This window comes from Schistocerca piceifrons, chromosome 6 (assembly GCF_021461385.2).
Source record: "Schistocerca piceifrons isolate TAMUIC-IGC-003096 chromosome 6, iqSchPice1.1, whole genome shotgun sequence".
In the NCBI taxonomy this organism is placed as follows: domain Eukaryota; kingdom Metazoa; phylum Arthropoda; class Insecta; order Orthoptera; family Acrididae; genus Schistocerca; species Schistocerca piceifrons.
In genome coordinates this window covers 401,618,940-401,638,451 of record NC_060143.1, presented here as the reverse complement: position 1 = coordinate 401,638,451, position 19,512 = coordinate 401,618,940, and the positions used below count along the sequence as shown (strand labels likewise).

General features: G+C 37.5%; 1 protein-coding gene across 1 annotated transcript in view; it reads left to right on the top strand.

Annotated features, from left to right (window-relative positions):
* The window catches only part of LOC124803346 (cadherin-23-like), a 326,146-nt gene that overhangs the window by 206,978 nt on the left and 99,656 nt on the right, over positions 1-19,512 (top strand). The window contains exon 15 of the mRNA XM_047264532.1: positions 12,563-12,670. Within this exon, the coding sequence (XP_047120488.1) occupies positions 12,563-12,670 (108 nt within the window). The remainder of the gene's footprint in view (positions 1-12,562; positions 12,671-19,512) is intronic.

Here is a 19,512-nt window from a genome sequence, read left to right as displayed (position 1 = left end):
CATTTTATATCCTGCCTACTTTGACCGTCATCAGTTGTTTTGCTTCCCAAATAGTAAAACTCGTCTATTACTTTAAGTGTCTCATTTCCTAATCTAATTATCTCAGCATCACCTGATTTAATTTGACTACACTCCATTATCCTTGTTTTGCTTTTTTTAATATTCATCTTATGCGCTCCTTTCAAGACACTGTCCATTCTGTTCAACTGCTCTTCCAAGTCCTTTGCTGCCTCTGACAGAATTACAATCTCATCAGCAGACCACAAACTTTTTATTTCATCTCCCTTGACTTTAACTCCTACTCCTAATCTTTCTTTCATTTGCTTTACTGCTTGCTCAATTTACAGATTGAATAATGTTGGGTATAAGCTACAATCCTGTCTTACTCAGTTCTCATCCACTTCCTCCCTTTTGTGTCCCTTGATTCTTATAACTGCCATCTGGTTTTTGCACAAATTGTAAATTGCCTTTTGCCCCCTGTATTTTACCCCTGCCACCTTCAGATTTTTAAAGAGAGTGTTCCAGTCAATGCTGTCAAAAGCTTTCTCTAAATCTGCAAATGCTATAAACATAGGATTGCCTTCCCTTAACGAATCATGTATGAGAAGTTGTATGGCAGTATTGCCTCGTGTGTTCCTACATTTCTCCAGAATCCAAACTGATCTTCCCTGAGGTCAGCTTCTACCAGTTTTTTCATTCTTCTGTAAAGGATTCATGTTAGTATTTAGCAGCCATGACTTATTAAACTGATAGTTCAGTAATTTTCACACCTTTCAGCACCATCTTTCTTTAGAATTGGAATTATTATATTCTTCTTGAAGTCTGAGGGAATTTTGCCTGTTTCATACGTTTTGCTCACCAGATGGGAGAGTTTCATCATGGCTGGCTCTCCCAAGGCTATCAATAGCTCTAACAGATGTTGTCTATGCCTGGGGCCTTGTTTTGGTTTAATTCTTTCAGTGCTTTGTCAAATTCTTTATGCAATATTATATCTCCCTTCCCATCTTCATCTACATCCTCTTCCAGTCCCACCTCCTTCAATTCTTCCCTTTTTGCAATTTCTTCAGTTTTAATCTGCAGTTCATTACCACTAAATTGTGGTCAGAGTCCAAATCTGCCTCTGGAAATGTCTTAAAATTTAAAACCTGGTTCCAAAATCTCTGTCTTACCATAATTTAATCAATCTGAAACCTTCTGGTGTCTCCAGGTCCACATAAACAACCTTCCTTCATAATTTTTAAACCAGATGTTAGCTACGATTATTTTCGGTGCAAAATTCTACCAGGTGATTATCTGTCTGATTCCTTTCTACCAGTCAATATTCACCTACCACTTTTCCTTCCCTTCCTTTTCTTAGTATTGAATTCAAGTTCCCCATGATTATTAAATTTTTGTCTCCCTTCACTATCTGAAGAATTTCTTTTATCTCATCATATGCTTCTTCTATCTCCTCCTCATCTGCAGAGCTAGTTGGCATAAACCTGTACTGTAGTGGGTGTGGGCTTCATGTTAACCTTGGATGCAGTAATGTATTCACCATGCTGTTCATAGTAGCTTTTCTGTGTTCCTATTTTTTTTATTCATTATTAAACCCGCTCCTGCATTACCCTTGTTTGATTTCTTATTTATAATCCTGCATTCACCTGACCAGAAGTCCTGTTAATCCTGCCACCAAACTTCAGTAATTCCCACTACATCTAACTTCAACTTATCCATTTCCATTTTTAAATTTTCTAACGTACCCGCCTGATAAAGGGATCTGACATTCCGCACTGCAATATGTAGAACATCTGTTTTGTTTCTCCTGATAATGATGTCCTTAAAAGTAAATATTAAAGATGCCTGTTACATATGAACTGACTGTATTAGGGTCTTGTGCTCTTTAACAGAAATAATATCATCTTCTATGTCTGCTTTCTCTGTCTATTTTTTAAAGATATTCTACATTGATTTTACTTTGTTTTATGATCTGACAATTTCAGACAAAGTGTGCACAGTTCTGAATTTCTTACAACTTTTCTAAATATTTTACACTACTGTTGATAATATGGAAGTATTTCTGAATCCGTACTTTTTCTGATGATTTTGTACATGTCCCTTTTATATTGTGAAGAATTCTGATACCTGTAGTGAGCCAAAGTTTCTTTTGTTTCTTTTGTAACTTCCCATTATTGCATTTAATTATCTTTTTAGGAAAACTATTTGCAGTGGTCATGTGTGTGTGTGTAAATTGTACTTATGTGAAAATGTGTGTGTGTGTGTGTGTGTGTTGTGTAGTTTTTAAAGAATACCTTTTGGCCGTAAGCTCACATTTTTATCAGTCTTTTTGTTGCGCCTGTTAGTGACTCAACATCTCCTCTGTATGGTCAGTAGCAGTGAATCCATTTCAGAATACTGTCATTGTTCCACCCTGAATTTTCTGTTATTTAATTTCACTGTTTTATTTATATTTTCAGGTACCTTGATATTTGAACTATTTTGTTTTTGTTCTGTTAATGCACAGCTTGTTGACTTAACACCAGTGACTAATCACTTTCATCATTTCTCTGCCATTCTCTAGTACAGTTTGTAAATTCTGTCTTGTGGTTATTAGTATCATACTATTAGCATATTTTACATTCTTGCATAGTATAGAATTCAAAAAGTTGTTAATGTAGACATTGGACAAATAAAACTCAAGAACAGTGTCTTGGGATATCCTTTATTGTGTTATTATTTTTTCAGTGTATTTCTGATTTCTGCATATGTTTATATACAAGCTGTAACCTATAAATAATCTTTTAAAGCATTGTTCCTGCAAACTGATCAAAATATTGTCTACTGCCTGGATTTGCTCAACAGTACTGAATCCTTTTCTGAATTTCACCTGTTCAACTTGCTGGAAAAGCCAAATTTCTGATTTAGGTAGTTCATAATGATTTTTGTTAGCAACTTGTAAAATATAGATAAAAGGCTTATAGACGTGTACTTCTTGATGTTCCTGTTGTCACCTTTTTAAAGAGAAGAATGAGTTCTGTATTTTTCCAAGACTCTGGAATCTTTGCTGCTTCAAGACATTTATTTAATATAATTAGGAGCTCTTCTTTATTTCTCCCCAAATCTTAAGCATCTCACATCTGATCTGATTTTTTCCTAGCACACTACAACTCTTCAGTTGTTTTGGAGCAATGTCCATTCCATTTTTATTGATGCATTCCAGTTCTTCCAATCCCTCATTCATAAAAAACCTTTGTGATTCATCATGCAGGCTTTGGCTTGACAGTGATTGACATAGAGCATCTGATGCACATCCATGACAATTATGTCTTTCGACATTCTATATGTTGTGGATGATAAGCTTGCCACTTGGTTGACTGGAATGCACTCTCATGTTCACTTTAATTTTAATGGGTCCTTGACCAGTCTTGTATTTTGTGTTCACTGATCTCTCCTGTTCACCTTTCTTATGTTAATGTTTCTTTTGGTTGTTAAGAAGATTCATCATCATTTGTCCTTTCTGGTTTCATATTGAAAGTCAAAAGTTTACAATGAAGGGATCATTTTCTCTGGACTTCACCCCTACCTTTATATTAATATCACCAAGTATTAAGGAAATTTCTTACTATTGTCAAATCTTCTGAATTTTAAAATTTTCCTGGGGAACTGAATGTTTGACCAAATTACAGGCCTGCAGCCAATTGTTGTTTAATTCATCACATGATGTTTCAACAGGGTAACTGCCAGTTATCTGCAGTGGGCCATCAAAGGCCCAAAAATTTGTTTGAGCCTTCATAGAACTGGTCTAGTTCTTCATTGGTTGAAGTGCAAGTAGCTGCATAGGCAAACATGATTTGAAGGCTAATCTTAACATTCGTCTCAAGCACCATGTAGATCACTCTGTCAGTAATGGACTTGGTTTTCATGAAAAGATGCTACCTCCTGTTGTGAATTAGCAGAGCTATGTCACCAATATGAGAACTTTTATCTGGTTTATTCCGTAGTAGGAAATGGTGCAACTTGAGGACAGTACTCACATCGCCTTTGAACCTCATCCCACTGATTCTGAGCATGTTCCTTTTGATGTTCCACAGTTCATGTTTCAAACAGCCTATGTGTTCTTGCTTTGTGTTTATTTTGTAGTTTAATTTGCTTAGTCAACTTTTTGCCGCCTGCCCCATTCTCTCTCCTGAGATCCATGTGGTTTGAGAACAAGAGAAGGATTGTATAGGAATTGATAGAGAATTTAATGGATAGGGGATTTATGACATATTCCTCTCAGGATATGCAGATGAGAAAGAAAAGGAGCTCATATAGGGCAGGGTTTCCAAACTCTGATATGATCTGGCACCCACCAGCTCATAAGAGGGAATCACCTACTTCAAAGCTGTAGCATTATGCATTGATAATTCTCATATGAATAACTTGGAAATCTAGAGGTGTCATAGGGGAATAAATTAATAACATCTGACTATGCTGACTGTGAAGTGCTGCATGGACAGGTAGCACCATGTTCAGGTTGTTTCTCTCTCTGTCATTAGGATATTGCAAATTGAAAAGCTCTTCAACATAAACGCTTCCCACTTTTACTGACAAAGCCCTGGAAATGGTAATATTGTAAAAATTACAAGAAGAAGATTTTTGACATGTTTTCAGTATCTATAGAATGAATTATAGTTTGCTTAAGAATATTTCATTATACACAACATTGTCATCATTCTGTGTTCCTTGGTCCACATTCTGGTGACAACTGCATCGGCTTCATGTTAGCTCATTTGACTTTCTCCACCAATTTTTGAGCCCTCTTTGTTGGTCATGGTGTGTGGTGTCCATGCACAATAAACTTCCTTTAAATGGAAGTTTATGCAATTCATAGCTTACAAAGGGTATTTGAGGTTGTTCACATTTTTCAATAAATGCTGTGTTGTTATATATTCATTTGTATTACCGTGTTTTGGGGATAGTACCAATGACAGCATTCTTAAGAAAAATATATTCAAAGTCCATAATGATTAAAAGATATGTGGCCTACTCATAATGTTTACAATACAGGCACTGCAACTCTTCAAAAAAGTGAATCCGATTGGGTGAATGAGCTTTCTAGTTTTTGAGTATGCTCAAGACAGAAAAGACAAATAAGTGTGACACTTACTGATTTATTATATTTATTTTGCAGTCAGTGCATCTGAGTATTATTAGTAACAATGTTCTAGTCCCTAAACTTAGTTAAAGAAATGTGAGTAAGGCTCAATGACATACACTTTGGGTATTTCAGCCTTCAAAAACTGCATCTTTGAGACATGAGGTGTAGTCACTTCCTAGCCCACTCAAGGAACTCATTGACTGGCAATCTTGACAACAACACAGAATATTTTTGGCAGCTCTGTGACTGAAGACTTACTTCTTGGTTAGCACAGTATTATCATGCTAAATTCACTTGATTATCTGTGCCATTTTCGTTGAATGATCAGAATAATTTTCACTTAAAGTGTGATATTAGGTTATCAGTGTATGATTTTGAGTCCAGAAAAGTCATCCTATGCATAAATTGCAACTACTCTCATCTTTTGCATTGTGATTTATCTGTGCTGGCCACCACTGGGACAATAAGGGAGATATGGATAAGGCAGCTCTGTGCTAGCACTGAGGCAATATGGTCACCTGTAAAATGAAGTCTGCTTCAGATCACAGTTCCAGTCTTGCTGAAGGCTATATTTTTAACTTTTCTGTAACAAAGCTACAATCGGCCAGATTGAAAATCAGTAAGGAAATGTATAGAAATCTTCCCCATCAAAATTCATTTCACTACTGTGATTCACATCTATTATACTGAACAACATAGTGCTTAAGGTATGCACTTTGAGCCCATGTTTACTTGACAATTATTACCTGTTTTGATCCATACTACCTCTTCCAAAAGTATGGAAAGCAAATGGATTCAGTACAAGAGTTTTGTTTCACTGCATCAAAGCTGAAAGGCTCATAGCTCTTAAGGTGTGCATCTTAGATTCAATATTCACTAGACTTTTTTTGCTTCAAAAGTTCATTCTTGTCATATACCTGAATATTTGTCAACCTTTCTGGGACAACCTGTATATTCTTTCACATTATCTAAAACAGTCTGACAATGCGCAGGTAGTTTACTGATTCCACACCTTTAGAAACCTACTGATTCTGAGTTAAATTTTTCATCAAACTAGGTTTGAACTGCATTTTCATCCTGAAAGGAATTTTCTTCATGGTTGTCTAATAAGGAGCAGGAAACATATACACTTGAGCACATATCACATAGTAGAAATGTGTGATGAAGTTTTGTCAGTCATTTTTCTTATGCTGTGACCAAAAAGTTCTCAGTTCCTGGCAACCAATACCAGCTGTGATGGACATGGCCTTGGGGAGGAGTTTGTATACCAAAACACCCTATTTCAGCCACCAGATGAAAAAATATTGTGTTGACATTGGCCTTTACTCAAGTATATATTTCTCATTAGGGCACAACCATTAATTTTTTGTTAAGAAGTTAACATAAATGCATCATAACTTACTGCCAGTAACAATACTGCACAGGAATTCCCAATAAGTGAACTGATGTTCAAGTAAATATGAAGTAATGCAATTAGTTTTGTTGCTATGAATTTGATCATGCAGTTAATCTGACTCCTGAACCTTGCTTATTAAATGCAAGTGTCACACAGCAGTTAAATCGTTCCACCTCATCATATACATCAGTTACTGAGACTTTCTGAGTGTTGAACATCATTCATGACAGAAATATCTTTCTTAAAACAAGTAAATCTTTGTGCCACATGTTTAGCCCAAAACCTCTCATCCCATACAAAATACAAAGAATTCATGCTTGTGCTGCTGCCTGCACCACTGTATTAAACCCAAAGCAAACAATAAGTGACAAAGGTTAAACTTTTTTCTACTCATGACTCTATTTCACAATGTTTATGCAATGTTCATAAGTTTCAAGCATGCAAAATCCTATACATAACTGCAAGGTAAATACTAGGACTTCAGACAAGAACTATATTACTACACTCATAGCACCACATCATGGCACAGTCACCTGGTCAGTAGGCATTTGATGTGAGGCAGTGGATGGCATATGGCCAGTTGCTGGTGGCCAGTGGCCACAGTAGAGCAAGGAATCTCTCATGCCAGTACTTTCTGATCTCAGCGCAGCCACGAGGTGTTTTTCAGAAGTGTTTCTGGAAGTTTATTGCTATTATTGGTGAATTATCTATAATACTTCATCAGACCAATTACTTGAGCAGACAGCCAAAATGCAGTCTGAAAATTAATGGAGTATGTGGACTCAAATTCACAACTTCTTGTCTCCATTTTACTATGTTTACCACAAGTTTGTAACAGTTCATTTGCTCATTGTATTTCTCCCAATTCAGAAAACCCTCTTTCATTCTAGCCAAAAGCCAATATCATATATACTTCCAGAAATGTTTCTTGTTCATGTGATGCATGATTTGCAATAGCAGTGTTGCTGTGGAGTAAAATGATAGCCCTAGTTGCACCTTCATTTTTATTTTAAAAACCATGGGCAGGTTTGCCCCCAAGGCTATTATCCATAGGTTACCTATGCAGTATTAAAAACAATGTACTGTGAAATTAGTTATACAGAAAATAATGTCAGCAGCAGGCATCATCAAAAAGAGGCATGAATAAAATAAATAATGTTAAAAAACAGCTCATGCACAAACATCACAAAAACAACACAAAAAAGTAAATAATGTTACATAAACTCTTCCACAATTTAATAAATAGCTACATACATGTTACATATAGCTGCATTTCACATACAGCTATTTCTTAAATTTTGGACAAGTTTATACAACATTATTTACTATACTGTATCATCTCTATGTGTTTATGATTTTTTTGAGTGAGTTATTTTTCAATATTATTTATTTTATTTCTACATCTACATCTATGTCTATTCTCTGCAGAAACCAGCATGAGGTGTACAGGAGAGAGTATGTCCCATTGTATCAATTATTAGGGTTTCTTCCTGTTCTTCTCACATATGGAGCATGGGATGAATGAATTTTTGAATGCCTCTGTGCATGCAGTAATCATTCTAATCTTATCCTCACAGTCCCTGTGTGAGCAATACATGCAGAATTGTAGTATATCCCTAGAGTAACCATTTAAAGCTGATTCTTGTAACTTTATTAATATACTTTCTCAGTATAGTTTACATCTTTCTTCAAGAGTCTGCCATTTCAGTTCTTTTAGTATCTCTGTGACACTCTCCCATGAATTAAACAAACCTGTGACCATTCATGCTGCCCTTCTCTGTATACATTCAATATCACCAATTAGCCCTATCTGGTACAGGTTCAATACACTTGACAATATCCTAGGATAGGTCACACAAGTGATTTGTAAGCCATCTCTTTTGTAGACTGATTGCACTTCCCCTCTATTCTACCAATAAAATGAAGTCTACATTCTGCTTTACCCACAACTGAACCTATGTGATCATTGCATTTCATATCCCTGCAGAGTGTTACATACAGGTATATGTATGTTGGTCAAGTCCAACAATGACTCACTAATATTATAATCATAGGATATTATGTTTTTCATTTTGTGGAGTGCAAAATTTTACATTTTTGAACATTTAGAGCAAGTTGCCAAACTCTGCACCATGTTGAAATCTTATCGAGTTCTGACAATATTTATGCAACTTCTTCCAGATAGTACTTCATTACAGATACCGGCACCATCCACAAAAAGCTTGTTTTTACTATCAATATTGTCTGCAAGGTTATTAATATACAACATTAACAGCAAGGGTCCCAACACACTTCCCTGGGGCACACACTTCTACATCTGATGATGACTCTCCATCCAAGATAACATGCTATGTCCTTCGTACCAAAAAGTCCTCAATCCAGTTACAAATTTCACTTGATACCTCATATGATTGTAATTTTGATAGTAAGCATAGTTGTGGTACTGAGTCAAATGCTTTCCAGAAATCAACTGCGTACACCTGATTGCCTTCATCCAAAGCTTTCAGGATGCCATGTGAGAAAAGTGCAAGTTGGGTTTCACATGATCAATGTTTTTGAAAATCATGGTGGTCAGCACTGAGGAAGTAATTCTGTTCAAGGTACCTCATTATGTTTGAGCTCTGAATATGTTCTAAGATCCTACAACAAATCGATGTTAATGATACTGTATGGTCGTTCTATGGATCTCTTCTACTACCCTTCTTGTAGATGGATGTGACCTGTGCCTTTTTCCAAGAACTGGGCATGGTTTATTGTTGAAGGGATCTATGTTACATTATAGTGAGAAGAGAGTCTAACTCAGCCACAAATTCAGTATGGAATCTGATAGAGACTCCACTGTAACCTGGAGCTATGCTCAGTTTTAAAAATTTCAGCAGTTTCTCAACATCAGTGATACTAATACTCATTTCAGTCATCTTTTCAGTGGTACGAGGATTAAATTGGACCAATTCTCCTGGGTTTTCCTTTGTAAAGTAACATTTGAAAATGGAGTTAGGCATTTCAGCTTTTGCTTTGCTACTCTCAATTTCAGTTCCTGTCTCCGTTTGCTAGGTACTGGACACAAACTTTGGTGCAACTAACAGCCCTTACACATGACAGCTGACAATATTCTGGTACAGTAGTCATTGAAGGCATCATGCATCACTCTCTTGACAGTCAAATGAGTTTCATTTAGCATCAGTTTATCTGTAGCCCTACACTTTGTTTTACACCTAATATGCAGTAATTTCTGTTTGTTTAGAAGTTTCTTTACAGTAACTGTATACCATGGAGGCTCCCACCCATTATGAACTGTTCTACAGGGTACATATCTATCCAGTGCATAGTCAACTATTCTTTTAATCTTGGACCAGAGTTCCTCTACATGATCCTGACATTTGCTGGAAGTTTCAAGTTTCTCTTTGATATATGACATTACTGAATTTTTATGTACTTTACTGAACATATATATCTTTCTTCTTGTTTTAGATGTGCTTGTACTTTGGTAATCACTGTTACCAGGACTGTGCTGTGGTCGCTGATAACAGTTTTGATGTAGACTTCCTCAAATAGGTCAGGTCTGGTTGTCGCCTGTAGATCAAATGTATTTCCATCATGAGTAGGGTTCCTAACTATTTGTTCTAGGTAGTTTTCAGAGAAGGCATTTAGTAAAGTTTCACATGATATCTTATCACATCCACCACTAACAAAACTATATTTTCCCAATTAATTGTTGGGTGATTAAAGTCTACATCAAAGAACACAGTATGATTGGGGAACTTATGTACAAGTGAAATGAGGTTTTCTGTGAAGTTTCTAGCTACATCTGGAGATGAATCTGGTGGGCGACAGAAAGCTCCAGTTATCAGTTTATGCCCACCCCTGATACTGAGTCTTGCCCAAACAATCTCACATGCAGTTTCAATTTCTATCTCAGTGAATTTGACTTTTTTGTCTACTACAACAAATACACTACCTCCACTTCCCCTTTGCCCATCCTTTCAATACAAACTTAATATTTTCCCAAAAAACCTCACTGTTATCAATTTTCAGTTTCAACCAGCTTTCTGTACCTAGTATTATTTGAGCTTCACTGCTTTTCACAGGTGTTTCAAGCTCTGGCCCTTTGTTGCGAATGCTTTGGCAGTTTATTATTATTTTAATACTCTCAACTGCCGGTGGCATTTCTTTCAATCTGACACTGATATTTCTGGGTTTCCTATAGCAATCATTATCTGGGTTGGATAGAGAGTTGCCTAATCTAAGAAAATCTTGTCTGCACCCCACACACAGTCAACTACCTGAATAGCAGCCTCTGATGTGTAGAGCACACCTGGCCTAATTAGGGGGAGCCTATAGTCCTTGAACCTATGGCACAAGTCCAGGAAGTCACAGCCTACCTCATTACAAAAATTTAAAGTCTCTGGTTCAGTCCTTCCACTTTACTCAGAACCAAAGGCCAACAATCAGTTCTGGAGACAATGCTGAAAATTGTGACCTTCATTGAAACTCCATGCACAAGGCTGGTCTTCAGAACCTTCTGTCAGTCACTGGAATGACCCAGGGATGACTTCGGAACCCAGATGACAGGCATAATTTGTTCCAACGTGCACCACAATCTGCAGTTAGTTGCAACGTGTCCCCTCAATGGCTGCTGGAATAGCCTCTTCAACATGTTGATTGAGGCCCCCAGCCATACACTGACTGCCACTGATGTCCTTCCCTGTCCCTTACTGCCATTTCCCTAAGTGATTCCATCATTCACTGTATGTCTGAACTGCCAAGAATTAATAGACCCCAACGCTTTTGTGTTTGACACTAGACAAAACAAGTTTCCCCAAAATAGTTGAAGTGAGTCCCAGTTTCAGTGAAAGCAGCACCTTGAACTTGTTGGTTAGGGAGATCAGTACAACACCCTGGTCCTCGTGCACCCTATGCAGGATATCTATATCTACCACTGACATGCCACTTGCAGTCAAGTGGATGGGTCATGACTGATCTTGCACTTTCTGCAGAGGAGACACGATCCACAGGTGAGGATAGTACCTGAGTTATTTCTGTAACAGGTATCAGAGCAACACGAATCTCCAGAGCTCTTCCAACACGCCAATTTGCAGCAGCCATAAATTGTTAGACAGTACTCAGGGCAATTTTCAACTGCTTACAAACGTCAACCAACTCATCCCGTATTTGAGAATGGCTTTCGCAGTGGGGCTGCATTAATCTGTTTGCTGTTAATGGTACATGTTACTTTGTTCTTCTCTATATGACTAATTCCTTTGTACATCATATTATGATAGTGCTTCAATAACTACAGCCCTAGGGTCTGAAATAAGTCTTTTTTATAATGAAACTAAAAGGGCAATTTGGACAGTCATTTTACTCTAAACTGCTTACAGATGCATGGGATTTGGTATCACTCTGACTTCACAAACAAACAAAATTATTACCTCTTTCTACTGACTGCTATTTTGCAAAGATCTTAACCATCATTTCTCTGGTCCAGGATAAGTACATCACACAAGCATAGGCTTTACTCAACTGCATCTCTTTCTTTCACAAGATTGTTTTATTCTGTAACAAGTATTCATTGTTACTTATCTCTGATTAAAACACTTGCACTACAACAGCTGCAACAACATTCTCAGAACCATCTGTGGAAGCTATCTAAACAACTTAAGTCCTGATGACATGTGGAGGTACCACTGTCTATCCATCCAACCCTATCGCTTCTTAGCAGTATGTAGATCCTGTCTTGCTGATCTACTGCCTCACACTGCCAGAAACCCCTAATCTGCCATAGAACTACTAATTCCAAACATAGTCTCTGGGCTCCCACCACTGTCAATATGTGACTATATGCTGACAGTCATAGATATTCCAGTTGTTTTATGTTAATGAAAGATACAAAGGAGCTTTAGAAGATATTCACCAATTGAAAACATTTTTAATTGTTTGTTTTTACAAACGACATTGAAAACTGTAATTATTAAGCATTGTAGTAGCAGCTTCTACCTTTAGTGAATAAATATGTCATTCTTTTTTCTGGTAACTTCTGTTTGCAGAGAATAGCAGCGGCGTTAATGAGATCAGAATAATACCAGAGGCAACAGATCCCAACAATGAAAATCTTGATGAAGATGACCAACAGGCTATATACTATTATATTGTTGGTGAGTAGTAACATGAATATATTTGTGACAGATAACATAAAGAGATAGTAATGCACTGGCTGCAAGACAAGCAAAAGATAGAAACACTTTGTTACTTTAATAAAATGGCAAGGGATGTGTACATGTGACAATTTAACAGAAATGTTTTCTATATTAAATAATGAGGGGGAACAGTCAAGGATGTAGAACAAGTACAGTTAAATTATGTCACAGATGTAGAATTACAATTAACTGGTTCCTTAACTTACAATGACAACTAACTATTATGAATGGCACTATACTCAATCACTTGATTAGAGTGGATGTGTTAAGATAAAGCAATGTAACTTTCCCCAGTCCTGGGGACACCTTATGCATGCCTTCCTGTCTTTTGCACAGCCAGCTTGCCTTTCCCACAGTGTTGTGAATTTGTATACATGGGCTTCCTGCTCTGCTGCTGAGTGCTGTGGATGCATACAGATGTGCTGCCGCTCAGACTCTCACCCATATTTTTGTCCTGTAGAGCCAGCAGCTTCTCAAAGTTTGGGTTATTTACATGTATACTTGCAGATGTTTGCTGTTGGTGTCTTTTGTTGCTATTTCTGGCATCTCTTCACATTTCTATCTAGTCTGTATTGTTGTCATTAGATTAGTGTTATCTTCATTATTCTTCTTGTCAAAGGTGGAGTACATTTCAGCACTGCTAAGAAATGGAAAAGCATCATATTTTCACAGAGGAGAAAATTCTTGATATTGTAGAGCTAAAAATTGTTATAATACTTTAATCTCAAAATAATTTCAGAACATGACAACATTAATATGGCTGTGCTGATGCAGGTCCTCAGTAATGTCCTCAGTAATGCTTGATGATTCAAAGTCTTGTCTCCTGAAATTGTCTGAGCTGTTAGTTTTGCTGTTCAATAACTGATGCAAACCATTAAATTAACCTTGAGAATATTTTATATTTATCAAGATCAAAATGCATTTTATGATGATCAGTTCACTCTATGCATTTTATATTACTAATTGTTTGTCAGGAGGACTGTCATTATTAAATCTAGTCTGAGGAGACCACTTTCCTTCAAGATAACACTACCAGTAAACCAAGTTAGTAAGTCCACCAACTGGTTTAAAACCAGTGGCAATTTCTGGAAAATGTGCTATTATAATGAAGTCCTTACGCATGTTTCTACAGATGAAGCACCTTCACTAAAACACAGCTTAAAAGAAAATGGATAATTACAAACAGTACTTTGTATCAGTGATTGGATCTTTAGTAGTCTATTAACACAGAAAGTTATGTTTATTACTACATCCATACTGCTCAAAATAAGTTCATAAAGGACTCGCACTGTTTAATTGTGGTGACTTGAGTAATTAAGAATAACATTCACACTCTGGACTTTACATGGTAGTGAACATTAACTGAAAAGTTTTTGGTTAAGATGATTTTCAAGTACAGACTTTGATGCAGAGACATTGACTGAGTGATTACCAGGTACAAACTGCTGACTTATTGTCTGGTGATGGTGTGTATAAATATGTGTAAGGATAAAAGGTGAAGTTGGTTATTACATTATACTTTACAAAGACACCAAAGACCAAATTTATGCTGATTGCATTATAGTGCACCATGTAATAATGACTTAAATGCAACATGATTATTAGATTTAACTACATGCTAGATAACTGTAAAACTAATAAATTTAGATGGACTATTTAGTTAATACAGTGTATACTTCTACGGGGATTTATCAAGTTTAATGTAAATTTTACAGGATCACAATTTTCCTAATTTATTTCATTTCTTAATTAGCACATTATGTGGATAACCAAAGGTGTTTTCAAAGTTAGGCAAAACTGAACAACAAAATTATGAAACCAGTTCTTGGAATTAAAACTTAAAATTTGAAGTAATGAAAATATTATCAAGTGGGTGAGAACTTTAGTTAAGAATAATTTTTTAGGTAATGACTTTTCAGATAAAGTTAACTATTTACTGCAAAGAGAAAGATAGGTATTTCAAGAAAGCTGCATCCTTTTGTGGATAAACAAGTACTAACTCACAACATTTTTATGATCATGTGATATACATAAATAGGCAATTACAGACATCTCCTGGGAAAGGACAACAAACTGGGTAATTTGAATCAGCATAACTTAATCTCGCGTCCGTCGCACTAATTATCTCTTTTCATTTTCCACTTAGAGTGGTACTTGCCTTCAGATTTTTTGACTATACAATTGTATTTTCGTCTCATCTGAGGTAAGTCCCCATGCCATGTCTGCCCACTCATTGCGTACTTGCCCTCCAGAGCCAGGCTCGACTTTACAAAACTTTGCCTCTCGCATTATTGTAGACATTTTATAATCTAGGCCTAGCGTGCAAGTTCCTAGATTAATGTTAGATTTGTGACTTTTGTTTACACTACAAATTCATGCAAATCTCTGCCTTAGCAGATGGCAATATATTTTAACAGTGCTTAGCGGTAGTCGCGTTTACTGATTTGCTTTGTACCTTGCCACAACACATGAGGTACCTTGGGTGATGTACACCCTGCACTCATATTGTTAAGTAAATTATGATTGAGCATATTTCAGGATTGGTATAGACATAAATACATGGAACAACATGTACACTATAATATTGAATTTCATAAGTTGCATTACTACTACAGTTCAAAAATATTCATGACACACTAATGAAAAATTCTTTCATCATTACATGCTGTTGAATTTTTTTTTTAAATATTTTTTAAAGCATTTTTAAACATGAAATTTGTAAAATATTCTTAAACCTACGTTCATTTTTTTTCCTCAAATTGCAATTGCTTAAAAATACTATTATTCCTTAACATCTACAAAATTGAATCGCACTAATCTTGTGCGCCTCATTGTCTTTTAATGTTACACTAAAATCTGAACATTTACACACAGAAAAAAAATACACTATAAACTTAACCTATTATTCACATATGTAAACGTTGCTCTACTGAGCGAACTTCTTTAAGTCTTTGTAAGTATTTTCTCTTATTTCCTTCGTAATTGCCTCCTCCTTTGACCACGGGATGGTGTAGTTTGCATGACAGAAATTATCGTGAGGTACCACTTCGATGTTATAGGTGTAGCCCTCAATAACACTGGCTTTTTCCGAAAACACATGCTCATAATCTGTAAGTAGCTGTGTCAATTCGTTTTGTTGTGCTTCAGTCAGATGTTCTGACTCCCTGACTTTCATGGCTATCAGTTTCCTTTTTTCCTCTCTGACTTCAGTAATAAACTCTTTATAACATGCTTGTCTTGTACTTAAGTCAGAATATAAATTCATTACCTGTATTCCTTCGAATCTCGACTGAAAGCTGCGGCAATATTTACCGTGCACTTCCCGTGTCCTCAACAATGGCAAAATTACCCATCTACCCTCATCCATAAGGCTTACTTCCCCGCACAAGAGGTCGATTTTTGCGTCCCTCTGGAGTAAAAATTCCATCTCCAGGATGCAAGCAACACCTGATCCTTTAACTACTAGGAACGAGCTTTTCATTGCTTCATTTCCTACCGTAAACTCGACTTGCACTTGGTGCTTTATGATATGAGATTGTGCACCTATTGCACCTGTTACATGACAATTCTTCACTGGCAATACTGGTATTCTATTATTTTGACTCAAGTACTTGTAAAAATTTGCACTCATGACATTGGTTGAAGCGCCGGTATCGACTATTATCTGTATTGGTGCTTCGTACATATCTGCTTGCAATATAGCCTGCACAACACTTTTGTCGGTTCGGTTAAATTTCTGCAGTATGTCTACAAGTTCCTTTTCTATTTTTGTTCCCTCATTGTATCTCAGCATACAAAGTTTATGGCTATCATCTGTGGATGTGCCCTCACTACACCGTCCTGCAGCCAACAACGGAGAGCGTATTGTGGCTGTCTTTAGTTTAACGGATGAGCATTAGTGGGTTGACATTTGTCTGTCACTTCCACTAACCTCACATTGTGGTTCTGGTTGTTGTTGTTGCTACTGTTGGGTTGGCCACCCTGCCTCCCCGATGGTGTAATTTGATATTGTGTATGGCTCTGGTTTTGTGGTGGTCGGTTGTAACTCCCTGACATGTTCTATGACGGACCTGGGTTGGCATTCCATTGTGGCGCTGTGTTTTGTTGCCACTGTGGTGTCGGTTCATTACAACCACGCCACTGGTTTCGGTTGTTCTGCCATTGCGGATTGCCGTTACCATTATATCCATTAGTAATGCATCCATCATGATGTCTCTTCCGATTTTGACGATTATAACCGTTGCCATTATAACCATTGCCATTGTTTGTGCCTCAATTCTGTTGCCGGTGCTCTTGCTTATTCGTGTTGTTACCACCGTTACTGTGGCTGCTATTGTAATCGGCTTTTTGTTGATTACAGCCTGCATGGTTCCACTTGTTTTCGGTTTTCATATCTTCGATCAATAAGTCAACAGAATCCACTATTTCCATGAATTGTTCTATATCGTATTCCAGCACATTGATGAAATATTTTTTAATTTCACTGGGCAACTTCATTTTTATCAATCTGATTATGTCACGATCGGACATTGGCTCGTCCCAGTACCTGGTTTTGTTTATATACTTTTTGAAATACTTGCGTAACGTTCCCATCTTAGGATTGTACATTTCTGGACTGTACAACTCCTTTTGTAGTCTTTCTTGGATGCTATCGGACCAGAATTTTTGCAAGAATGCACCTTCAAACTGTTGCATCGTTAGACATTTTTCAGACACGCCGGTGGCCCACAGTGTCGCGTCACATTGAATAAAGGAGACCACGAACTGTATTCTTTGTCTTTCCATCCATGTCCTGGGAAACACATTCCTGAAGCTCTTAATAAATACCACAGGGTGGACATTTCGTTTTTTGCTGTTGAAGGGTTGGAATGTTCTGTGTTTTATTACATTGTCCTCTTTTTTGCACATCTGATTGCTACATTCTGTGACATTCATTACTTTGTGATGTGCGCTGCACGGTATCGCATGTTGTTCGTGCCCGTAATTCACATTAGGTTGCGGTTGCGCACTCGCACCCTGCATACAGTCTGCGTTATTATAGTAGTCAGTACGCGGAGTCGGATTCATCTGTCCGCCACTGTTTACATTGCTTTCCAACACAGACAGTCTCCGCTGACCTCCTGTTGCCAATTTGGCGACTCCGCTGTCACACGGGATCTGATCTGTGTTAATTCGGCGTGCAGTGCGGCAGCGCTAGCGTCAATATTTACACTCGGGGCCGCAGTCGCTTGTTCTACAGCTGTTTTTACATCGCTTTCAATCTTTGCAGATATCTCGTGATCCTTTACTTCTAGCCATTCATTGAATTCTTTGTCGACTTTTTGAGCTTGCACTTCCAGATATGCATCAATACTTTTCCGTGCATCTATCTCCACATTATCCACGCGGGTGGTTAAAGTCTGGACATTGTCTTCAAGCCTAGCCTGCGATATCTGTAATTTTTGCATCTCGCCGGCTAAGCTTTGCACAAGATCGGGTATTTCTTTGCACGCGTCCCGCATCTCGGCAAGTTCGCTTTGGATACTGTCTAGTTTCGCTTCACTGTGCTCCTCTTGCTCACTGAGCTTTTGCGTAAATTCTTTCCCTTGGTCATGTAGCATTTGCGTTAATTTTTTCTCCTGCTCATATAGCATCTGAGCCAGTTTTTCATCTCTTTGTTTTTCCCTCTGTTCTGACATTCTTTCTTCTTCCCTTTCTTTCTGTTCTCTTTGTTGCTCTTGCTCATAGAGCATCTGAACCAGTTTCTGATCGCTTTCCCTATCTCTTTCTTCTAACCTGCGCAGAAATTCTGCAAATGGGTTTGCAATCGGTGAGCATACTGGTGCCCCGCTTAATCTAGCACTCGATTGACCCCCTGCCCAGGCAGTGGAGTTGTTACTCTATTCCCATTCTGCTGTGGAGTGTCATTCACCATCCACAGATCCTCGCCCCCCGCCCCGGAAATTATGTTATCCGAGGCGGTGGCTTGGGATTCGTTTACGTTTTGCAACTGACCCTCACTTCCCATATTAACAAAATTTTGTTCGTCTGGTACAGATGCTTTAGCTTGTCCTATCTTACCCATAATAAATTCACTTTAAGCCACTGACGAATCTTTAACATTGATACACACTCGAATAATTATCCCCTCCAAAAATAAACATATAAATAAACAAAATGAATAATTATCCCCTCCAAAAATAAACACGCAAATACACAAAACACCGAAGGTATCTCATGTGCATATGGGTTCGATATTCCGCACAGAGCTACACAGGATGCTTGCACAATAGGCCTTACCTTATTTATTTTTCTTTCTCGCAATCCTTTTTCTTTTCTACACTTTTTCTTCTCCAGATCTCCTCAGGGTGTGGTTTTGTTGTTGTACATGTAAAAGAATTCATATAGGCATTAATATTTTACAACAATTAGACACATACATTCCTTACAATATCATGTCTATTATAATTATCCGGGCTGCTATGCCGTGGTCGGTTGATGAATTCTGTGGTGATTCCCAACGTTTCGTCTCCGACTGCGGGAGACATCTTCAAGGGGGTCCGTAGCTTGATGGAAGGTCCAACACACACACTGGCTCGCTACTGTGTTGGACCTTCCATCAAGCTACGGACCCCCTTGAAGATGTCTCCCGCAGTCGGAGATGAAACGTTGGGAATCACCACAGAATTCATCAACCAACCACGGCATAACAGCCCGGATAATTATAATGGACATGATATTTCTGGCCGTGAAAGTTTACATTTTAGTCTTCCTTACAATAGTAAGTATTATATTAATAAATCTCGAATTTTCTTTGATCG